The 23465-nt window shown below is 44.3% G+C and overlaps 1 protein-coding gene across 4 annotated transcripts in view; it reads left to right on the plus strand.

Moving 5' to 3' along the window:
- LOC115466373 (deleted in malignant brain tumors 1 protein-like) overlaps positions 1-23465 on the plus strand; it is a 278988-nt gene that overhangs the window by 132809 nt on the left and 122714 nt on the right. For all 4 annotated transcript variants that reach the window (XM_030197563.1, XM_030197566.1, XM_030197565.1 and 1 more), the window contains one exon: positions 7399-7701. In XM_030197563.1, coding sequence (XP_030053423.1) covers positions 7399-7701 — 303 coding nt within the window. The remainder of the gene's footprint in view (positions 1-7398; positions 7702-23465) is intronic.

The raw sequence follows: 23465 nt of genomic DNA on the forward strand, positions 1-23465 counted from the left end.
GAGTAGCAAATCTCCTGGACCGGATGGTATTCATCCTAGAGTACTGATAGAACTGAAAAACGAGCTTGCGGAGCTACTGCTAGTGATATGCAACTTATCCTTAAAATCGAGCGTAGTACCGGAAGATTGGAGGGTGGCCAATGTAACGCCCATTTTTAAAAAAGGCTCCAGGGGAGATCTGGGAAATTATAGACCGGTGAGTCTGACGTCGGTGCCGGGGAAAATGGTAGAGGCTATTATCAAAAACAAAATTACAGAGCACATCCGAGGACATGGATTACTGAGACCGAGTCAGCATGGCTTTTGTGTGGGGAAATCTTGCCTGACCAATTTACTTCAATTCTTTGAAGGAGTGAACAAACATGTGGACAAAGGGGAGTCGGTTGATATTGTGTATCTGGATTTTCAAAAGGCGTTTGACAAGGTATCTCATGAAAGGCTACAGAGGAAATTGGAGGGTCATGGGATAGGAGGAAATGTCCTATTGTGGATTAAAAACTGGTTGAAGGATAGGAAACAGAGAGTGGGGTTAAATGGGCAGTATTCACAATGGAGAAGGGTAGTTAGTGGGGTTCCTCAGGGGTCCATGCTAGGACCGCTGCTTTTTAATATATTTATAAATGATTTAGAGATGGGAGTAACTAGCGAGGTAATTAAATTTGCTGATGACACAAAGTTATTCAAAGTCGTTAAATCGCGACAGGATTGTGAAAAATTACAAAAGGACCTTACGAGACTGGGAGACTGGGCGGCTAAATGGCAGATGATGTTTAATGTGAGCAAGTGCAAGGTGATGCATGTGGGAAAAAAGAACCCGAATTATAGCTACGTCATGCAAGGTTCCACGTTAGGAGTTACGGACCAAGAAAGGGATCTGGGTGTCGTCGTCGATAACACACTGAAACCTTCTGCTCAGTGTGCTGCTGCGGCTAAGAAAGCGAATAGAATGTTGGGTATTATCAGGAAAGGTATGGAAAACAGGTGTGAGGATGTTATAATGCCGTTGTATCGCTCCATGGTGCGACCGCACCTTGAGTATTGTGTTCAATTCTGGTCGCCGCATCTCAAGAAAGATATAGTAGAATTGGAAAAGGTGCAGCGAAGGGCGACTAAAATGATAGCGGGGATGGGACGACTTCCCTATGAAGAAAGACTAAGGAGGCTAGGGCTACAGCTTGGAGAAGAGACGGCTGAGGGGAGACATGATAGAGGTATATAAAATAATGAGTGGAGTGGAACAGGTGGATGTGAAGCGTCTGTTCACGCTTTCCAAAAATACTAGGACTAGGGGGCATGCGATGAAACTACAGTGTAGTAAATTTAAAACAAATCGGAGAAAATTTTTCTTCACCCAACGTGTAATTAAACTCTGGAATTCGTTGCCGGAGAAAGTGGTGAAGGCGGTTAGCTTAGCAGAGTTTAAAAAGGGGTTGGACGGTTTCCTAAAGGACAAGTCCATAAACCTCTACTAAACGGACTTGGAAAACTCCAAAATTCCAGGAATAACATGTATAGAATGTTTGTACGTTTGGGAAGCTTGCCAGGTGCCCTTGGCCTGGATTGGCCGCTGTCGTGGACAGGATGCTGGGCTCGATGGACCCTTGGTCTTTTCCCAGTATGGCATTACTTATGTACTTATGTACTTATAATTAACGCCCTCTTCCGAGACTTGAACCTCTCCAAAGCTAATCCCTTTCCCGCCCACATCCATTGCATTCATGCATCCCACACTCCTCCACCCAACCTCCCCACTAAGTAAAGCAATTCACCACACCAATCTGCGTTCCTTCAGGAAGCTTGCTTGTTAGAAGTCTTCCCCCGATCCACCACCTTCTGCCACACTGAATCCGCTCTGGGCTCCCTGGTGGTCTCCCGTAACTCCTTCTGACCGGGAACATCTCTGCACCCCAAAGAGCGCAACGATGACCATGCCTCATCCGGGGTCTTTACTTTATGCGATTTACCGTCCACTGTTAGCCACATCCCAAATGGGAAGAGCCACTTGTACCGGATCCCCTTTGACCGCATAAATGTCGTAACTTCTCGGAAGGAGAGACGATTTTGCAATGTACTCTAGGCCAAATCTTGAAACACTCCAATCCTACAGTTTTTCCAAATAATTTCTTTTTGCTGCCTTGCTTTGGTTAATATCTTCTCCTTCATGGGGAAATCAGCAAAACACACCACAATGTGCCTTTGACGAGTTTCCCGCTGCGGACCAGTCACTATGTGCACTCTCTAGATATGAAGGTCCGGCAATTGGTCTCCATCCGCGGAATTCAAAATGAACCCACACAGCTCTCGAATCACTGCTTCACAATCGCTAAAGATGTCCAATTCAGGGATTCCCTTAAATTGCAAGTTATTGTGGCACGACCTATTCTCCAGGTCCTCCATCTGCTCCCTGAGTTGTTGTAATTCCCGCGTGTCCACATTCACCACTTTATGCAGTTTCCCCATGTCCTGCTTGATAGTCTTCATCCCCTCCTCCATCTCACTGACACGCATTCCCAAATCACGAACTTCAGCCCTAATTTCTCTCAAGGCAGTTTGTATATCCTGTCGGACCCCTGCCAAATCAGCCTTCAGGTCCTGAAACCAAGCCATTACCTCCACCTTCGCAATTTTGCCAGTCTCAGGGCCCTCCTCAGCGTGATCCTCCCCAGCCACCGCCGGACTCACCGCCATCTTTGCTCAACTCCGCTGGCTCCACCTGCGTTTTCTTGCCTTGCTCCGCTGAAAAACGGAATCGCTCCAATCCCTTCTTCGGTGGCATTCCTCAGGGATCTTTCTCCTTCGATACACACTTCTGGATGCTGATTAATTCTATGGAATTCGCTCGCTCTAAACCATGCCCCAACCAAGCTCCACGTCTAAGCCACCATCCCGGTCCATGACGTTATTTCCTTCACGTTGTACTAAATTCTTATCAGTCAGATAAAATCTGGTTGAGACACACTGTCCAGGCTTAGGGCTCTACCAGCCTCCGCCCTGAGCTCCTTCCCAATGGCCCGCAGTGGCAGATGCTGATGTAATGTGTTCTGAGTTTCCCCAGCCGCCCGCAGGGGCCCCTTTCATCCACTCCTCGACCGGCCTGCACTCCTTCCTCCACTCTTTACCTCTCCTTCTCCCCTCACTCTGTCTTGGGCCTCAAATAGCAGGACTGGAACTTCTGAAGAATATTAGGTCCCCCCCCCCCCCCCCCCGCAGGCTGGCTGCACATTCGGAGTGGGCCTAGCAAAGCACCGGCACTGCAGCCGTAGCGACAGCAGACACAATACCTCCTCTCACCAATGACGGCTGCCGAGGGGGGATACGCAGCTCCCTACCCACCACCTGCTGTCTCCATCGCAAGCCTCCACTGTGGACCTCCGATAAGCCACGCGTTCTCCTCCAACAGCGCACAGCCTTGCTCCCAAACTCAGGCCGGTCCGTGCCTTCGTGCCTCATACAGCCCTAGCTGACAGGCTCCTGTAGCCGCAAGAATACAAGCCTGACCTCCCAAAGCTCCCGATTGCCCCCGGGGAGGAGAGATGATGGTTTTTTTTTGTTTGCTTTATTTTATTTTCGATGTAGCCCTTCCGAAGCTTCAGCCCCAAGAAAGCTGCCATTCCTGGAGCTGACGTCACTTCCTCCCCTCCAAATGTATTTACTTATTGCTGTTATTAGTATTTAAAATCCACTTTTCTGACAAACCCTTCTGTCTAGCATGACATCGTCCCATATACCCCATCTAGAGCTCTTAGATCCATACAACTTCACTTCAATGTACCATCTTACAGAGATCCACCATTGAACACATTAGGCAACTGATTTTTTTCAGTACGAGCTCTGAAATTCTGCCACATCACCTGCGACATTCCCAATCTCTTGATCAATTCAAAACTGATCTAAAACATTTCTTTTTCAAGACATCTATTCCACTAATCCTTAATCTATATATTGAAGCTCAGTTGGACTGCTGGAAGACTGGAAGGCAGGATAGGATACAATATGTTTTTACCTACCCCTTGATTTAATATTACAAAATGGTGTTCTCTCCCACCTTTCCTAATGTGTACAGTGTGTTTCATCAGGAGTTGTCTACCCTTTAATTTTAGACTTTCTTCTTTTTCTTCTAGTTTTAGATTGTAAACTGCCTAGATGGAACTTCCTTATAGGCAGGATAGAACGTTTTAATAAACTTGAAACTGATTACAAGGCAAGAAGCATCTCGGTTAGATAGAATTCCAGGCATTAATTAATAACCTAGTTCAAACCATACTTATCTTTGAAAATAATGGAGACTTCATAGCTGCTTTCTGAATGGAAAATAAAGTTGAATAGACATAACCAAGATATTGAAAATAATTAAGCAAATACTTGTTCTTCATAATCCCCCTAAAACTTGAAAATAAACTAAGGGCCCTGTTTACTAAGCCATGCTGTAGGTGCGCTAACTTTTTTTAGCGAGCTAAAAATAGTGCGCACTAACAATAGAGATTATACAGGCTATTTTTAAACTTTATACACCGGAAGCCAATGTAATCTTTCAGAATCAGTCTAGCAACAGTATTCTGAAACAACTGCAGTTTGTGCAAAAGTTTTATTATTAATCCTTCATATAAAGAATTACAATAATCTAAATATGGTAAGAGGACTGATTGAGCTATAGCCCGAAAGAATTTTATGCTTAAGCTAGACCATATTGCTCTTAACTGGCTCAATCTGAAACGATTTTTTTTGCCAAAGCTGCAAATTGATCATCAAAAGATAAATTTGAATCAAGTATAACACCTAAGATCTTAGACTTATTAGTTAGCTTCAAAACTCCTGTAACCAATTTCAAAAATTTAAGTAATAAATCTTAATCACCAAACCACACATATAAGTACATAAGTAATGCCACACTGGGAAAAGACCAAGGGTCCATTGAGCCCAGCATCCTGTCCACGAAAGCGGCCAATCCAGGCCAAGGGCACCTGGCAAGCTTCCCAAATGTACAAACATTCTATACATGTTATTCCTGGAATTGTGCATTTTACCCAAGTCCATTTAGTAGTGGTTTATGGACTTGTCCTTTAGGAAACCGTCTAACCGCCTTCACCACGTTCTCCGGCAACAAATTCCAGAGTTTAATTATGCGTTGGGTGAAGAAAAATTTTCTCCGATTTGTTTTAAATTTACTACACAATGTTTGTCTTTTGTTTATTCAGCTAGCCCACAAATCAAACAAATTAATATTATCAAGTAGCATAGATGCAGTTTTCAAAAGTATCCAAACCAGGACATAGCAAAAAGATGTCATCTGCTTATGTCATTATTTGTAACCCAAGAGATGATAACCAAGCACCTAATGGTCTCATATAAACTTTAAACAGTGGGGACAATGATACTTTAAAACAAAACATAGGCTAGAAAACATAAAGCTAAGTATGTATTGAAAAACTGAAGTATATGATATTTCAAAAATATGTGGCATGTGCATAATTAGTGAAAATGAAAGATGTCATAAATATATACCATATTTATGAAATATAAACATATGATCCAGAACATATCACTGGATAGAAACCCTATGTTTGGAAAAAAGCAAGCAAATCACCCTCTGTAGGTCAGTCAAACAAGTTCTGTACAGTTTAATGCACGAATGTCTGCAGTTATCATAAAGGGCACTGCAAACTGAAGAAGAGAGAGAGAGTGGGTAAACCAAAGATACCAAGAGGATTGGACATATATTAAAAATGAGAAATGAAAATGGGTGAAAGCTAGAGAAGAGAGGAATGTAGAAGAGATTTAAAGAGAGACATGAAAAAAAGCACTAAAAGGAAAAGTTTGAGTTCAATGTGGCTTACAATAAACAGTATAAGATACATAACAAAGAATAATGCATAAGAAAGCAATTTGTTGTAAGAATCCAATTTTACAATATAATATCATAAACATATTTAAAAAAAGCCTGCAGTGAATCACCGGATAAAGTGAAGAATAAAAACATGGCGTGAAAAAGTGACAAGAATAGAAAAAAGGAAAACAATAAACTATTATAAAAATGTCTTTATAAAATAAGAAATAATATAGCAAAAGTAGATACCTCATTTAAAACGGAACATAAACATTAATCAGCGTAAGATCAATGGTCAAAATAAATACAGTAATATGGGAAAAAAATCACAGCCAAACTAACTGCGCACCTAGGTTATGTAACTTATTAAAAGAGTCTTTTGAAAGACATAAAAGTTAATCTTTCCAGATTTGAATTAAACAAATGTGAAGTGTAATGAAAAAGACCAACTATTAAAAGAAAGTAGTTGTGTTTAACTTCCTTGGGGGCCCTTTTACAAAGCATGGTAAGCCCAACGCAGACTTACTACATGCTATTGTGGAACTACCGCTGGTCCAACATGGCAGCCGGTGGTAGTTCATGTTCATGCTCAAGCGTGCTTCATCTCTGGCGTGCTGGAAAATATTTTTTAATTTAATAGTGTGTCCCATTGATTGTCCTCTTTCCACCAAGTCTCTGAGATGCCTATTATATCTACCTCATCATTTAGTGCTATATACATTCTCCCCCATCGTATTTTTTAGGTTTCTAGCACTTATATACAGACACTTCAAGTTGTGTTTTTTCCTTGGATCTACAGTATTTTTGTGAAAACAGATTAGTCACAGCTTGGACACTGAATAGGTACAGTATATCCCTTCTCCCCCATCAGAAGATCCATACTAGGTTTTCCGGTGAGCAGAAGTGAAAACATGGAAACCCAAGAGCTTCCCCATTTATACCTCAGAGAAACAATATGTGGTGGGGTAGGGGGGAACTTACATAAAGAGAGAAAAGCTATAATTATGATTCACACCTCATAGTAACATAGTAACATAGTAGATGACGGCAGAAAAAGACCTGCATGGTCCATCCAGTCTGCCCAACAAGATAAACTCATATGTGTATACCTTACCTTGATTTGTACCTGCCTTTTTCAGGGCACAGACCGTACAAGTCTGCCCAGCAGTATTTCCTGCCTCCCAACCACCAGCCCCGCCTCCCATCACCGGCTCTGGCACAGACCGTATAAGTCTGCCCTCCACTATCCTCGCCTCCCAACCACCAACCTCTCTTCTCCCACCTGCTCCGCCACCCAATTTTGGCTAAGCTTCTGAGGATCCATTCCTACTGCATAGGATTCCTTTATGCATATCCCACGCATGTTTGAATTCCGTTACCGTTTTCATCTCCACCACCTCCACCATCTCATCTATGATTCACACCTCATCTGTACTAAGTGCAAAAGTCTAGTCTCTAATTAGAAAACCTTGCGAAGAAGCATGCTACTTTATATACAAATGACAAAAGTCTAATTTGCTTTCACAGTTTTAATACTTATCTTTTCTTCTGCTCCTGATTTTGTTTTTCTACAGATGTGAGGTTAACAGGAGGTCCTAATCAATGTGCTGGCCAAGTGGAAGTGGCTCATGATGGCCAGTGGACAACTGTATGTGGGCGTACCTGGGATTTTCATGATGCTACAGTTGCATGTAAAGAACTGGGTTGTGGAAATGCAGTTTCATTGGGTTCGGGTGATTATGGACATAATGCTGGAAACATTTGGTTGTTGGATGTGAATTGCAGGGGAACAGAGTCTCGTCTCAGTGACTGTGAAACTACTACGGTGGATAAACAGAGCTGCAGTTATGTAGGAAAAGATGGAATCATGTGCTTAGGTAATCATTTTTTTTCTTATAGTACATATGTAATGGGAATAAAGAGATTGTGGGAAATAGACTAGAATACAGAGGGACACCTGTCTAGTAGAGTGAATAGAACTGCTTATTTAGCTCAATATTGGAATCCTCGGTTTGGATCCTGACTATGTAGATCAACATTGTTAATATAAGACTACTGGCAGACTAATCCATGCTCTCTTATCTGTGGAAAAGAGCAATGGAATGTTTTCATTTTCACACACATCAATATGATTATTTACAAATGTATGTTTTGAAGTACTAATACATTAAAACTATTGTACACACATTTTAAGGTATCATCAACTACTGAAACATATTTGCTCACTATCCTTGCATTTCACTCAGACCTCTACAGAGGTACCCTCATAAAGTGACATGTGATTTAAGGTTCTTAAACAATCCTTTTTAGGAGAAACTAAGGGAGGGAAGCTATCAACATGGGCTACCATTACGATGGGTTATTTTACAGTTAACCCCAGTTATTAATAACCCTCATTGCTAAAAATGGGACTTGTGCTAAAATATCACGAGTTAGTGGTAACATTACCCATTTTAATGTTGCCCATGTTGATAACTATACCCCAAGACTTGTTATTTTGCCACAGGTCCCATTATGAGCAGTGAGACCTTGTTACTAACGAGGCCTCACAGTAAAACAACCTGTCTTAATGGTAGCCCATATTGATAACTTCTCTCTAAGTTTCTTAGAGCAATTTTCAGATGGCTCAAAAGTAGTGAACACTTAAAATGTTCAATGGGAGATCATGTGACGCCATGACCGAAGGAAGCCACTAATGTGAGCAGCTCTGGACCCCCAGCTGGTTCCCCTGAGTTTTAAAGGAGAATCGGACCTCACAAAATTCTTTCTTTCGGGCCTGTGCAACTGGTGAAATATAATTCTACCTTAATAGCCTGTCTGATGACCTGGCGATGGCGATGAGGGTGACTCACAAGGAAAAATCCCACAGTAAAACCAGGGAAGACAAGACAGCGGTGTCCCTGAGCCCTGCCGGCCCCACGGTCTCATCGGCATGGGTCACAGAAATTACAACAGAAATGACCACAGTTTTGGAGGACTTATTGGAGCAGCATCTAACCCCCCATCGATTCCAAGTTGGAGAGCTTACAAGCCCAATTGGTGGAACTGTCTAGAGACTGTATGGCCTTTCAGACTCATACAAACGCTGTGGAAGACCAGGTCACTACTGTGGAGGAGTCTCAGCGCTGGAGGCCAAGGTGGAAGACCTGGAAAACAGGTCGTGGAGAAATAATTTACGTTTGGTGGGCCTCCTGGAATCCATAGTGGAAAAAGAGTTAATTGGCTTTTTGGAATGGTGGCTCACCAAGGAACTACATCTCCCAGACTGCTATGGACCCCTGCGAGTGGCGCAAGCTCATAGGGTGGGGCCTCGACAACCTGCATTGTCTAAACCCAGAGTGGTTGTCCTCCGAGTTCTGCTCACAAACAGGTGGTCTTACAAACGATACACTCAGGCAGATCTTTGACTTACTAGAACCAGAGGATCATTTGCTTCCAGGATTACTCGGCTGGATTGGCAGCGCAGTGCAGGGCCTTCTCTCCTTTCTGCTCCAGGTTATTCTCCCTAAAAATAAAATTTACCCTGATGTACCCTGCCGCTCTGAAGGTCATTCATAATGGGTCTACACGGGTCTGTGTGACAGTAGAGGAGGCTCGAGTGCTATCACTGGTTGAAGGTATGGAGACAGTGGAAGCCATGATCGCAGCTGCGGCACGCTGACTGACACTTTGATATCTGTTCCTTTTTGTATCTTGATGGAACATTGTTATTTGTTTTATTTCATGAAACGCTTCGCTTTCTTGGGAGGCCTGCACTGGGACTACTGAGGTATTTTAGCTAACAGGCCTCAAGGCTGCTTAGAGACCCTCGTGCTGCAGCAGCCCTGCTGTTTTGATTTGGGTAGGCCACTGGCCTGGATGGATTGGTAGTTTATCTGACACAAATTATTGAACACTGTATATAAGCAACTAATTTTTTTTTAACTAAAAGGCGGGGTCTGATGACCACAATTATTATGTATTACTGTAAAGGGGGGAATGCTAGGGAGGTGTTAGACGTGAAAGTTCTCATGGGGGGAACTCTAGTTTATGGGGTGGGGGGTTTGGGGGGGCAGGGGGATGGAGTTTACTGGGTCAGCAGCTGACTAGACTCTTTTGGATGGGTTTTTGTTTGTGGATAGAGGGAGATGGGTGGTTGGATAAGCTCTCTTTGGGCTATGGTGATTCTGAGGCATTGATCTGGGGGGGGGGGGGGGGGGCGGGTGCTGGCTGGGATGTCCCTCTTGGACCCAAGAATTAGGATTAGCTGTTGTAGGCACTTTACTAGCACATTTACAATGGTGAAATTAGTAACATGGAATGTTGGGATTAACTTGCCTATAAAAAGGTCCAGAATTCTACAACACTTACATAGACACAAAATTGACATTGCCCTGTTAAAAGAGATGCACTTCAATGCTTTGGAACATGCTAAACTTAAAACCTGGTGGGTGGGGGAATGCGTGGCAGTGGCAGCCCAGGGGAGAAAGGGTGGGGTTGCAGTATTATGTAGAAAAGGAGTGGCGGAGAAGGTAAAACTCTTGATGGCAGACCCCGCTGGAAGAAACTTCCTAGTCAAGGCTGTTCTCAACCATCAAACCTTACTCATTTGCAACCTGCATGCCCCTAATCAGTATGACAAAAAATTCTATCAAACTGTAATTAATCTTCTCATACAACGTCAGCACACTTCTCTGGTAGTGGATGGGGACTTCAACGCAGTTTGGGACCCTAATGTTGATAGATCCTTTTCAGGGCACACCATTTCATATCATACCAACAAAGGACTGCTCCAGGTGAGCCACCTATTGGATCTCATTGATGCTTGGAGGGTGTTGCATTCCTCGGAAAGGGATTACACCCATCTCTGTCAAGTGCACTCTGCTCAAGCCCGAATAGACTACCTCTTGGTCTCGAGGCAGGTATTTGAGTTGCTGGTGAAAGCAGAGAAAGGACCTTACATCGATAGGACCTTACATCATATTGGATCACGCCTGGGTATGGATGGATTGGGCCGTGGGCTCTATCGAGACTCGTGTAGATGTTGGATGTTTCCTCTCGAGTTGTACAAAGACCTTGTTTTTCAAGAGTGACTCAAGCTGCTGGAGGACCTATAAGACTCACAGTGCTGCTCACAAAGCAGATCCCATACTGTACTGGGAAGCCACAAAGGCTGTATTACGGGGGTGGGGGGGGGGTGGGAATTATAAGCTACTCTCACTTTTTCAAAGTCACACGAGATAGAGAGATATTGCGATTGGGCTCACAGCTTTGTCGTGCCTGGCAACACTTTGGAGTGACCCATGCAGGAGCACATTGTCAGCAAGTGTTAGACCTTCAGGTGGTGTTGAATACACTTCTGTATCAGCAAGCTCTGAAGTCTCAGAAGTGTTACCGCTATATGTTGTACCGGCATGGTAATAAGGCGGGGCAGTTACTAACTCGATTGATCTGGCCTAAGGGGGGCCACCAACAAATTGTAATGGTCTGCAATGACAAGGGGGTCAGTGTTCATGCGGACGAGGCTATCTGCAACATTTTTCACAATTATTACTGAAACCTCTAAGCTTCGCCTCTGGATATAGGACTCTCAGGGAGGTTATACCTGGACAATGTGTTTCTGCCCTCTATTGGGCAGGAAGACAGGGATTTTTAAATTCACCGATACAGGAGAACGAAGTTGCACTGACGATAGACTGTAGTCCCTTACTTAAGTCCCCTGGTACAGACGGCTTACGAGCAGAGTTTTGCAAATTCATGGGTGCGAAATTATACCCCCACTCACCAACTTATTTAACATAGAATCTCTGCTCCCTATGCTTGACATCGTCTTACCTAAGCCAGGGAGGTGACCCTACAGTGCCAGAGTCCTATCGCCCTATCTCTCTTTCGAATTACAAAGCCAAATTGTTTGCGAAAATAATGGCTAAACATTTAGCTCATATCCTGCCTGGGCTTCTCCATGTATCGTAGGTGGGCTTTATCAGGGGCCACTCAGTAGCTAAGATTGTTAGGAAAATACTGGCCACTTTGGAGTAAAGGCACCAAAATGACTTACAGTTGTTGCTGATTAGCTTTGATGCTGAGAAGGCCTTTGACCGCATGCAGTGGGATTTTCTTTTTTCCTCCCTGTCTGCATATGGTTTCACGGGTCGCTTTGTATCAGTCGTTAAGGTGTTATATTCCACACCCTGTGCTAAGGTGTTCGTCAATGGGTTGGAGTTCCAGGTTTTCCCTGTACTACAGGGGATGAGGCAGGGCTTCTTTTTGTGCTGTCGCTGGACCCTCTCCTTCGGGATATTATGGTGAACCCCTCCATTCAGGGTGTTCAGATATGTCCCTATTGCTTTAAGGTTGCAGCCTTTGCTGACGACCTCTTGGTACAGCTCACAAATCCAGGGGAATCCCCCGCAGCATTGCTTGACAGACCCCTGGGGAACCCCACTATCTACCCTTCTCCGCTGAGAATACTCAGGGTGGTGGACTTTGGTCCTGGGGAACTGAGGAACTGAGTTTGATTCCCGGCACAGGCAGCTCCTTGTGACTCTGGGCAAGTCACTTAACCCTCCATTGCCTGCCGCATTGAGCCTGCCATGAGTGGGAAAGCACGGGGTAAAAATGTAACAAAAATAAAAATAAATAAAATACTCTATGTTTTCTATCTTTTAACCAGTTTTTAATCCACAATAGTACACTACCTCCTATCCCATGACTCTAATTTCCTCTGGAGTCTTTCATGAGGTACTCTGTCAAACGCCTTCTGAAAATCCAGATACACAATATCAACCAACTCACCTTTATCCACATGTTTGTTCACCCCTTCAAAGATATGTAATAGATTGGTAAGGCAAGATTTCCCTTCACTAAATCCATGTTTTTGAATATGCTCTGTAATTTTGTTCTTTATAATAGTCTCTACTATTTTTCCCAGATCACCTCTGGAACCTTTTTTAAAAATCTGCATTACATTGGCCACCCTACAATCTTCCAGTACCACACTTGATTTTGAAGATAAATTACATATTACTTTCTGCAAGTTCATTTTTCAACTCTATCAGTACTCTGTGATGAATACCATCCAGTCAAGGAGGTTTGCTACTCTTTTAATTTGTCAAATTTTGCCATTACATCTTCCAGGTTTATAGAGATTTCCATCAGTTTCCCTGACTCGTTAGCTTTGAATATCTTTTCTGGCACTGGTATTTCTCTCAAATCTTCTTTGGTGAAGACCGAAGCAAAGAATTCATTTAATCTCTCTGCTATGGCTTTGTCTTCCCTGAGTGCCCATTTTACCTCTCGGTCATCTAGCGGTCCAACTGATTCTTTTGCCGACTTCCTGCTTCTAATATATCTAAAAACATTTTTACTATATGTTTTTGCCGGCAACACAATCTTTTTTTCAAAGTCTCTCTTTGCTTTCCTTATCAGCACTTTGCATTTGACTTCATTTGTTATGCTGTTTCTTACTATTTTCATTTGGATCCTTCTTCCATTTTCTGAAGGATTTTCTTTTAGCTCTAATAGCTTCCTTCACCTCACTTTTTAACCATGCAGTCTGTCATTTGGACTTCCTTCCTCCTTTTTTAATACATGGAATATATTTGGCCTGTGCTTCCAGGATGGTATTTTTGAACAGCATCCAAGCCTGATGTAAATTTTTGACCTTCGCAGCTGCTCCTCTAAGTTTTGTTTTTTTCCACCATTCTTCTCATTTTATCATAGTCTATATTTTCAAAGTTAAATGCTAACGTATTGGATTTTCTGTATGTATTTACTCCAAAGCCAATATTAAATCTGATCATATGTTATCAAGTGGCCCCATCACAATTACCTCCTGGAGACACATCCTCGGTGAGAGAGGATATTGCATCCCTTGGTGGGCTGATCCTGGCTACAGGATTACTTCCAGGTGCACCAGAGTGATGCTCTCCTTTTAGAAGACCTCTCTCCTCCAAGGCAGGGTCTGCCAGACTGGAGGTGGGAGTTCTCGACATCCCTATAGGCCACCTCTATGTACCTCTCTATCTCCCTCAGCTCCACCAAGTCTGCTACTCTAGCCTCAAGAGAATGGATTCGTTTTCTGAGAGCTAGGAGCTTTTTGCATCGAACACACACATAACTTTCACCTACTGAAAGATAATCATACATGTGGCACTCAATGCAAAAGACTGGATAGCACCCCTCTCGCTGCTGGACTTCTGTCTGCATCTTCGTATTATATTCAGTCATTATGACATTACATTCAGACAGTATATTTCAAGACATTTAAACTAGAAGGCAAGGGTGACAAAAGGAAACAAGGGAATTCAGAAAGTCACCCCCAGAATAAACATGATGGCAGAGGGAAAGGTCATCTAAATATAGAAAAACACCTAAACTCACTAAGCACATGGAAAGCAATGAGCACGAACGCGCGTAGTCTAGGTAAAAAGGTTCAAGACTTGCAAGCCCTGATGTTTGAAGAAAACTTGGATATTGTTGCTATTACAGAGACGTGGTTCAATGATTCCCATGAATGGGATGTGACTATACCGGGCTGTAATCTTTTTTAGGAAGGATAGAGAGGGCCGAAGATGTGGAGGAGAAGCGCTATATATGAGCGACAAAATCAGAGCAGCTGAAATGCAGGGAACCTGGGGAAAGGAAGAAGCTTTATGGATTGTCCTGTAGAGAGGTGTGGTAGCCGTGTTAGTCCACTCTTAAAGGTTATCAATAGAAATCAAACAAAATAAAACATGGAAAAGAAAATAAGATTTCCGATCTGAGGAAGAAGGGCAACCTTCGAAAGCTAATCAAGAAATGTATTAAGTTATGTCCAATAAAAAAGGTATCATCTTATTTTCTTTTCCATGTTTTATTTGGATTGTCCTGGAAAGAGAAGATGGAACCTGTATCCACACAGGGGTTAGTTACAGACCTCCGGCACAAACGGAGAAGCTAGACAAGAATCTGATAGAAGATATTAGAAAGATTGGTATGAAAGGGGTGGTGCTACTGTTGAGAGATTTCAACTTGTCTGATGTGGATTGGAACGTCCCCTCTGCGGAATCATAAAGAAGTAGGGAGATTGTGGATGCCTGTCAAAGTGCTTCACTCAGACAAATGGTGACGGAACCCATGAGGGAAGGATCGATGCTGGATCTAGTGCTCACGAATGCAGGAAGTGTTTCCAATATCTGGGTGGGTGCCCACCTATGTAATAGTGATCATCACACGATATGGTTTGATATAAGGGCAAAGGCGGAGTGTGGATGCACAAAACTCAAAGTACTGGATTTCAGACGTACTGATTTTGATAAAATGGGGGAATACCTGACGAAGGAGCTGTTGGCATGGGAAGGTGTATGAGAAGTTGAAAATCAGTGGTCAAAGCTAAAGGCTTCCATAAATATGGTGACTGATCTTTACGCGAGGAAAGTAAACAAAAAACAAGAGAGACAGGAAGCCTATATGGTTCTCCAAACAAGTAGCTGAAAAAATAAGAGCAAAAGAGGCTTTGTTCAAGAAATTCAAAAGAATGCAACAAGAGGATCATGGAAAAGATTATCGGATTAAACTCAAAAGAAGTGAAGAGGGAAATATGGCTAGCAAAAGCGGAAGAAAAAACGGCTAAAGATGTAAAAAGAGGTGACAAGTCCTTTTTCAGATATATTGGAGAAAGGAGAAAAGATAGGAATGGAATTGCAAGACTGAAATATCATGAGAATGGCTATATGGAGAGTGAGGAGGATAAAGCGAACGTGCTAAACAATTATTTCTCTTCGGTGTTCACGGAGGAAAGGACCACGATTGGCTGCTGAGGGAATATCTGGGAATGGAGTGGATACTGCACCATTTACGGAAGAAAGAGTTTAAGCAATTGCATAAAGTTAAGCAAAACAGCTGCCCTAACTTGTTCTGAGTTAATTGGGCACCAGTCTGAATTGCCCCCCACGGGGGACCGCACGAAGCAGCAGGCGGCGCTCAGGGAGCCTGTGCGGGTCTGGCAAATGGCACTGCTGTCACCCTCGGAGCAGGGGGAGGCATCCGAACCTCTCCCCAAGGGGGACCGCACGAGGCTCAAGGGACAGCGACCGCGCACCCGACTCTGCCTCCTCACCCACCTGCCCACCCAGAGCAGGGACAGACGATCAAGCCTCTCCCACGGGGGACAGCACGGGCTGTGTGGAAGCGATCGTGCGCCCGGCCCTGTCTCCTCGCCCGCCCGCCGGTTCCTCAGACGGCAGCAGGAAAGGGGAGCACTATCCGGTGAAGCTGCCCCAGGAGCATGGGAGTTATGGAGGCGTGAGGACGCTCTCGGAGAGAACCGCCGAGGCCGCTGAAGGCTCAGTCGACAGCACCGAGACCAGAGCGCAGCGGCAGCAACAAGAGGAGAAGGGGCAACAAGGCGGAGGCCCCGAAGACAGGCTCCGAGGGGCTCAGAGCAAAGCAGTAGCGACAGCCTGAGACTGCTGCCCCCCTCTGGTGTCTACCTCCAACATAGACACAGCTCCCAGGGTTGCGGAATCTCTGTGCCCTGGGCAACGCGTCCGATCACCAGACCATGAGTAAAGTGCCTATTATATTTCAAGATATTGAGAGTTTACAACTGACAAGGCTTGAAAGGCCTGACAGTAAAAACCAAAGTAAAAACTGAATAATTATTGCTAGTGAACTGAAGACACCTTCAGCAGAATGGGCGTGCCTGAGAAGGAGCCTTTTGCATTGCATTTGATCAACCGGAGAAGGCAGGCTTGTGAGGACAGCAGATTGTGGCAACACGGTCTTAATAGTAACCACAGGAAATATATACCATAATGAATACCCTCAAACTACTCCTAATAATCTACTCCTTAACACTGATCCACTTAACACTAACCACCCCACTTGCAGAAAACAACATCATACCCATACTACACAATCATCATAGATTGATCAAATACACCACACCTCACCACACTGATAACAACCTAAACAAAGGAAGAACACTAACATGCGAACAACCACAACAGAAGGGAAAGAAGGGCCCAAACAGACTCACCTCAACCAAGAAACGACAACTAACAAAAATCCACCTAACACCAAATACAGAAGACCCATTCCAAACAATCCAAGTGGGCTACGTCAACGCCAGATCCGCTGTAAATAAAACAGCAATACTAACAGACTGGATCATGTCAGAAAATCTCGACCTACTCTTCCTCACTGAAACTTGGATCCATGACCAAAAGGACCCTATAATCCTAGCAGTGGCATACCTAGGGTAGTCACACAAGGAAAAGGAAAGCATCTTAAACACTACAGTGAGCACTAGAACATCAATTCACCTATTGTAAAACGAAACCAGACAGAATAGTACAGATCGTAGATCCTGCACAGTCAATGCCAACTGAAAGCCATGTCTTTTTCCACAAACACAGATACACCCTAATCCACTATAGAATAAGTAATCATAAACTTTCTATTTAGACAAAAATTAAACTGAACCCCCAATGCCAGACTCTGCATACAATGCAACACCACAGAAACAGAAACTGTCCCCTAGTACTGTGCAAAATATAAAGACAGCAGATGTAAATTTGAAAAAAAAACCTAACAAGTACCAATCACCACTTTACAAATTAACAAATAGAAATAAAACAAATATAGAAAGTAAAATAATACCATTTTATTGGACTAATACATTTAGCTTTCAGAGGCCAAAACCTCCGTCCTCGGGTCAGTACAGTATAGTGCTGTTACAGTATCCTATCCTGACCTGAGGAAGGGGGTTTTGTTCTCCGAAAGTTAGTCAAAATGTATTAAAATTAGTCCAATAAAAAGATTACCTTATTTACATGTTCTATTATAAACATTTAACACATCTACAATACTTTATCCTAAAGCAAAAAAAATAAAAAAATATATTTTATTTACAGTTTGTTGTCTCTGGTTTCTGCTTTCCTCATCTTCTTTTCACCGTCTTCCTTCCATCCAGCATCTGTCTTCACTCTCTCTCTCTCTGCCATCCAGTGTCTGCCCTCTCTGCCGTCCCTTCCATCCACTGCCTGCCCTTTCTCTCTGCCCCTTCAATCCACCATTTGCCCTCCCTCTCCCATCCATCCAGGGTCTGCCCTCCCTCTCGCTCCCCCTTCCATCTAGGATCTGTCCCCTCTCTCTCTCTCTGCCCCTTTTTTCAGCCCCCAGTTCCAGCCCCCTTCTCCCCTCTGAACACCCCACCCCAGTCCCCTTCTCCCCTCCCCTTCTCCTGTCTGAGACCCCCACCACAGTCCCCTTCTCCCCTCCCCTGTCTGAGACCCCCACCCCAGTCCCCTTCTCTCCTCTGAACACCCCCATCCCAGTCCTCTTCTCCCCTCCCCTTCCCTTCTCCCCTCTGAGATCCCCACCCCAGTCCCCTTCTCCCCTCCCCTTTTCCCCTCTGAGACCCCCACCCCAGTCCCCTTCTCCCCTCTGAGATCCCCACCCCAGTCCCCTTCTCCCCTCCCCTGTCTGAGACCCCCACCCCAGTCCCCTTCTCTCCTCTGAACACCCCCACCCCAGTCCCCTTCTCCCCTCCCCTTCTCCTGTCTGAGACCCCCACCACAGTCCCCTTCTCCCCTCCCCTGTCTGAGACCCCCACCCCAGTCCCCTTCTCCTCTCTGAACACCCCCACCCCAGTCCCCTTCTCCCCTCCCCTTCTCCCCTCTGAGACCCCCACCCCAGTCCCCTTCTCCCCTCTGAGATCCCCACCCCAGTCCCCTTCTCCCTCCCCTGTCTGAGATCCCCACCCCAGTCCCCTTCTCCCCTCCCCTTTTCCTCTCTGAGACCCCCACCCGTCCCCTTCTCCCCTCCCCTTTTCCTCTCTGAGACCCCCACCCCAGTCCCCTTCTCCCCTCTGAACACCCCCACCCGAGTCCCTTTCGCCCCTCTCCTTCCCCACCTCAGTCCCATTAAAACCGGCGAAGCAGCGTTGCAGGCAGCGCCTCGTGCCCTGCTTGTAAAAAAAAAATCAAATATCCTTCCTTCTCCTCGTCTTGACGTCGACTCGGGCCTTCCAATCAAATTGATTGGAAGGCCCGAGTCGACATCAAGACGTCAAGACGAGGAGGAGAAGGAAGGAGATTTGATTTTTTTTTTACAAGCAGGGCACGAGGCGCTGCCTGCGACGCTGCTTCGCCGGTTTTTTAAATGTGCGGCGCCGCGGGAACGGCCACGGGAGGCAGCGGGAGCGGAGCACCCCCCACCCACTGGCACCCGGGGCAGACCGCCCCCACTGCCCCCCCCTTGGTACGCCACTGAATCCTAGACCTGTGCCCTCCAGGATACAAAATCACACACTGAACCAGAAAAGAAAAGAGAGGCGGAGGCATAGCACTAATCTATCAATCCCACTTTACCACCAAAACCACTGCCGAGTCCATAACACCTCAACTTGAAATTGCCTCACTCAGAATCCACAACAAAACCCTATGTGATCACTTGAATTGTGTCTTGTTTTACAGACCTCCAGGTAATTGGAACGAAGGCCAGACCATCTTCATGGACTTCATTTCAAACACATGTGTAACCAACTCCAATACACTAGTACTAGGAGACATCAGCCTTCACTTAGAATACCCGAACTCTATCAATGCAAGAGAATGAAAGGAATTTCTCCGTTTATGCGATCTCAAATGTCCACAAATGCAAACAACCCACATCAAAGGGCACACACTTGATCTCATCTCACACAAACTCTCAACAGACCAGAACCTAACAATAACAAATACGAAATGGACAGAGACACTCTGGACCGACCACTACAAACTAAACCTATCCCTACAATGGCGGAAGAAGGGTGTACAACGAATACTAGAACACACATCCTACAGCACAAGAGGTCAAATAGACACGAAAACATTCTGGCAACTAATATACAATAACGAATGGGCAACACAAACAGACTCCATATACTACCTCATAGAATGGGGCAAAAGATGCAAAAGCATACTAGATGAAATGTGCCCTTATGAACAAGAACCCCACACAAGCATAACTCGACACCATGGTTCAACGATGAACTGAAAAAGTTAAACACACAAACCAGGAAACGCGAACGAGCATGGAATAAAACAAAAGATGAACATACACTCAACACATGGAAACAAATACAAAGAAAATACAAATACGCAATAAGACAGGCCAAAAGATCATACTATAAAACCAAAATAGGGACAGATTACAAAGACATGAAGAAATTATACCAACTTGTGAACAAACTCCTAGACACCAACTTGGTCACTACCACGAATACAGACATCCCATCTGCAGATAAACTTGCGAAGTACTTCAATGAAAAAATTGTAAACCTACGCAACACGCTACCTCAGAACAACACCGACATTGAAAACTTCCTTAATGAATTGGACCCAACCATTGGACAATACCCGGCAGATCGGACCTGGTTAAACTTCGCCCTCCTTACCGTCAAAACAGTTACCCAGGGATGATAGTATCTGAGGACCTGAAGGCGACGAAACAGTGCGACAAGGCGGTGGCCGTAGCTAGAAGATTGCTAGGCTGTATAGAGAGAGGAGTGACCAGCAGAAGAAAGGAGGTTTTAATGCCCCTGTATAAGACATTGGTGAGGCCCCACGTGGAGTATTGTGTTCAGTTTTGGAGGCCGTATCTTGCGAAGGATGTTAAAAAAATGGAAGCGGTGCAAAGAAAAGCTATGAGGATGGTATGGGATTTACGTTCCAAGACGTATGAAGAGAGGCTTGCTGACCTGAACATGTACACCCTGGAGGAAAGGAGGAACAGGGGTGATATGATACAGACGTTCAAATATTTGAATGGTATTAATCCGCAAACGAATCTTTTCCGGAGATGGGAAGGCGGTAGAACGAGAGGACATGAAATGAGATTGAAGGGGGGCAGACTCAGGAAAGATGTCAGGAAGTATTTTTTCACGGAGAGGGTGGTGAACGCTTGGAATGCCCTCCCACGGGAGGTGGTGGAGATGAAAACGGTAACAGAGTTCAAACATGCATGGGATATGCATAGAGGAATCCTGTGCAGAAGGAATGGATCCTCAGAAGCTTAGCTGAAATTGGGTGGCGGAGCAGGTGGGGGGGAAGAGGGGGTGGTGGTTGGGAAGCAAGGATAGGGGAGGGCAGACTTATACGGTCTGTACCAGAGCCGGTGATGGGAGGCGGGACTGGTGGTTGGGAGGCGGGAAATACTGCTGGGCAGACTTATATGGTCTGTGCCCTGAAAAGGACAGGTACAAATTCAATTCAAGGTAAGGTATACACACATGAGTTTGTCTTGGGCAGACTGGATGGACCATGCAGGTCTTTTTCTGCCGTCATCTACTATGTTACTATGTTACTATGATTAGTAAGTTTTCCAACACTCACTGTAAACTAGATACCTGTCCCAGCTATCTAATGAAATCCGCCCCTGACCGCTTCATAGTAGACCTCACATCCCACCTAAATTACATACATCAGCAAGGCCTCTTCCCTAAGGAAAATGGCAATATCCTACTCACCCCAATACCAAAAGATACCAAGAAAAAAACAAACGAAATCACTAACTACCATCCAGTAGCATCTATCCTGTTGGTGGTCAAACTGATGGAAAGCATGGTAACCAAACAACTTACAGATTACATGAACAAATTCTCAATACTACACGAATCACAGTCAGGCTTTCGCCCCCTCCACAGCACGGAAACAGTATTACTCACTGTTCTAGCCAAATTCAAGCAGGAAATAGCAACAGGCAAAAACATCCTTCTCCTCCAATTCGACATGTCTAGTGCATTCGACATGGTAAACCATAATATATTAATAAGATTACTAGATAAGTTCGGGATTGGTGGAAACATACTTAACTAGATCAAGGGCTTCCTAACCACAAGAACATATCAAGTAAAATCAAATTCAAACATATCATCACCGTGGAAAGCAGACTGTGGAGTACCACAAGGATCACCGCTATCACCGATCCTATTCAACTTAATGATGACCCCACTTGCCAAGTCCTTATCCAACCATGGCCTTAACCCGTTCATATACGCAGACGATGTCACAATATACATTCCTTACAAAACCAAACTGCCAGAAATCACCAATGAAATCAAGCTAGGCCTGAACATCATGGATTCATGGGCAAATGCATTTCAACTAAAACTCAATAAAGAAAAAACTCATTGTCTCATCCTCTCATCCCCTCATCCCAACACAGCGCGGACATCCCCACAAGTATCAACACCCCAGATCACACCCTTCCTATCTCGGACAGCTTGAAAATCCTCAGCGTTACAATGGACCGTAACTTAACACTAGAGAGCCAAGTGGCATCCACAACAAAGAAAATGTTCCACTCAATGTGGGAACTCAAACGCGTGAAGCAATTCTTCCCAAGGGAAACATTTCGCAACCTGATACAATCAATGGTACTAAGAGGCTCATTTTCAAAGCACTTAGCCTCCCAAAGTTCCATAGAAACCTATGCAACTTAGCCTCCCAAAGTGCTTTGAAAATATGCCTCCAAGCCACTTAGATTACTGCAATGGAATTTATGCCAGATGTAAAGAACAAACCTTAAAGAAACTTCAGACCGCTCAAAACATGGCAGCTAGGCTTAGATTTGGTAAAATGTGATTTGAAAGCCCAAAACCCCTCCATGAAAAACTACACTGGCTCCCAATCAAAGAACGCATCGCCTTCAAAATCTGCACCCTGGTTCACAAAATCATCTACAGAGAAGCCCCAAGTTACATGACAGACTTGATCGACTTACCAATTAGAAATACATCTGAATCAACACGATCTTATCTAAATCTGCACTACCCAAGCTGCAAAGGACTTAAATACAAAACAACTTACATATCTAGTTTTTCCCACATGAGCACACAACTGTGGAACACATTACCAAAAGCCTTGAAAACGATGTACGACCACCTAAACTTCCGGAAATCACTAAAAACCAACCTGTTTAAAAAGGCATACCCTACCGATCCAACGTAAATGCCTAATCTCTGCAACACAACCAAACTAAAGCACGTAATGGTCATAACACAACTCTTCCGTTCTCCGATTCCCTAATGTGGCTGTGCCACATGAACTTGATCTTACCACAACATCACCCTGTATTTGTTCACACTGGAGCCTGCAAAGGCCTCTCCGGTACTATGTAAGCCACAATGAGCCTACAAATAGGTGGGAAAATGTGGGATACAAATGTAACAAACAAACAAACAAACAAATAAATAAATAAATATACCGTTTGAGAATCTGAAGGTGGACAAAGCTAGGGGGCCAGATGGGATACATCCCAGGATACTGAGGGAGCTCAGAGAGGTCCTGGCGGGACCTCTTAAACATTTATTTAATAGATCTTTAGAGATGGGAGAGGCTGCATGAGATTGGAGACGAACGGATGTGGTCCCTCTTCACAAAACTAAAGACAGGGAAGAAGTAGGAAACTACAGATCGGTAAGTTTTTTTTTTTTTTTTTTTAAGATTCAGGTCGGTGGTAAGAAAAATAATGGAGTCGCTGCTGAAAGAAAGGATAGTTAACTTTCTAGAAGCCAACGGGTTACAGGACTCGAGGCAACATGGTTTTACCAAAGGAAAATGCTGTGAAACGAATCTTATTGACTTCTTTAACTTGGTGACCAAAGAACTGGATGAAGGACGTTCGCAAGATGTAA

Source organism: Microcaecilia unicolor, chromosome 3, assembly GCF_901765095.1.
Source record: "Microcaecilia unicolor chromosome 3, aMicUni1.1, whole genome shotgun sequence".
In the NCBI taxonomy this organism is placed as follows: Eukaryota; Metazoa; Chordata; class Amphibia; order Gymnophiona; family Siphonopidae; genus Microcaecilia; species Microcaecilia unicolor.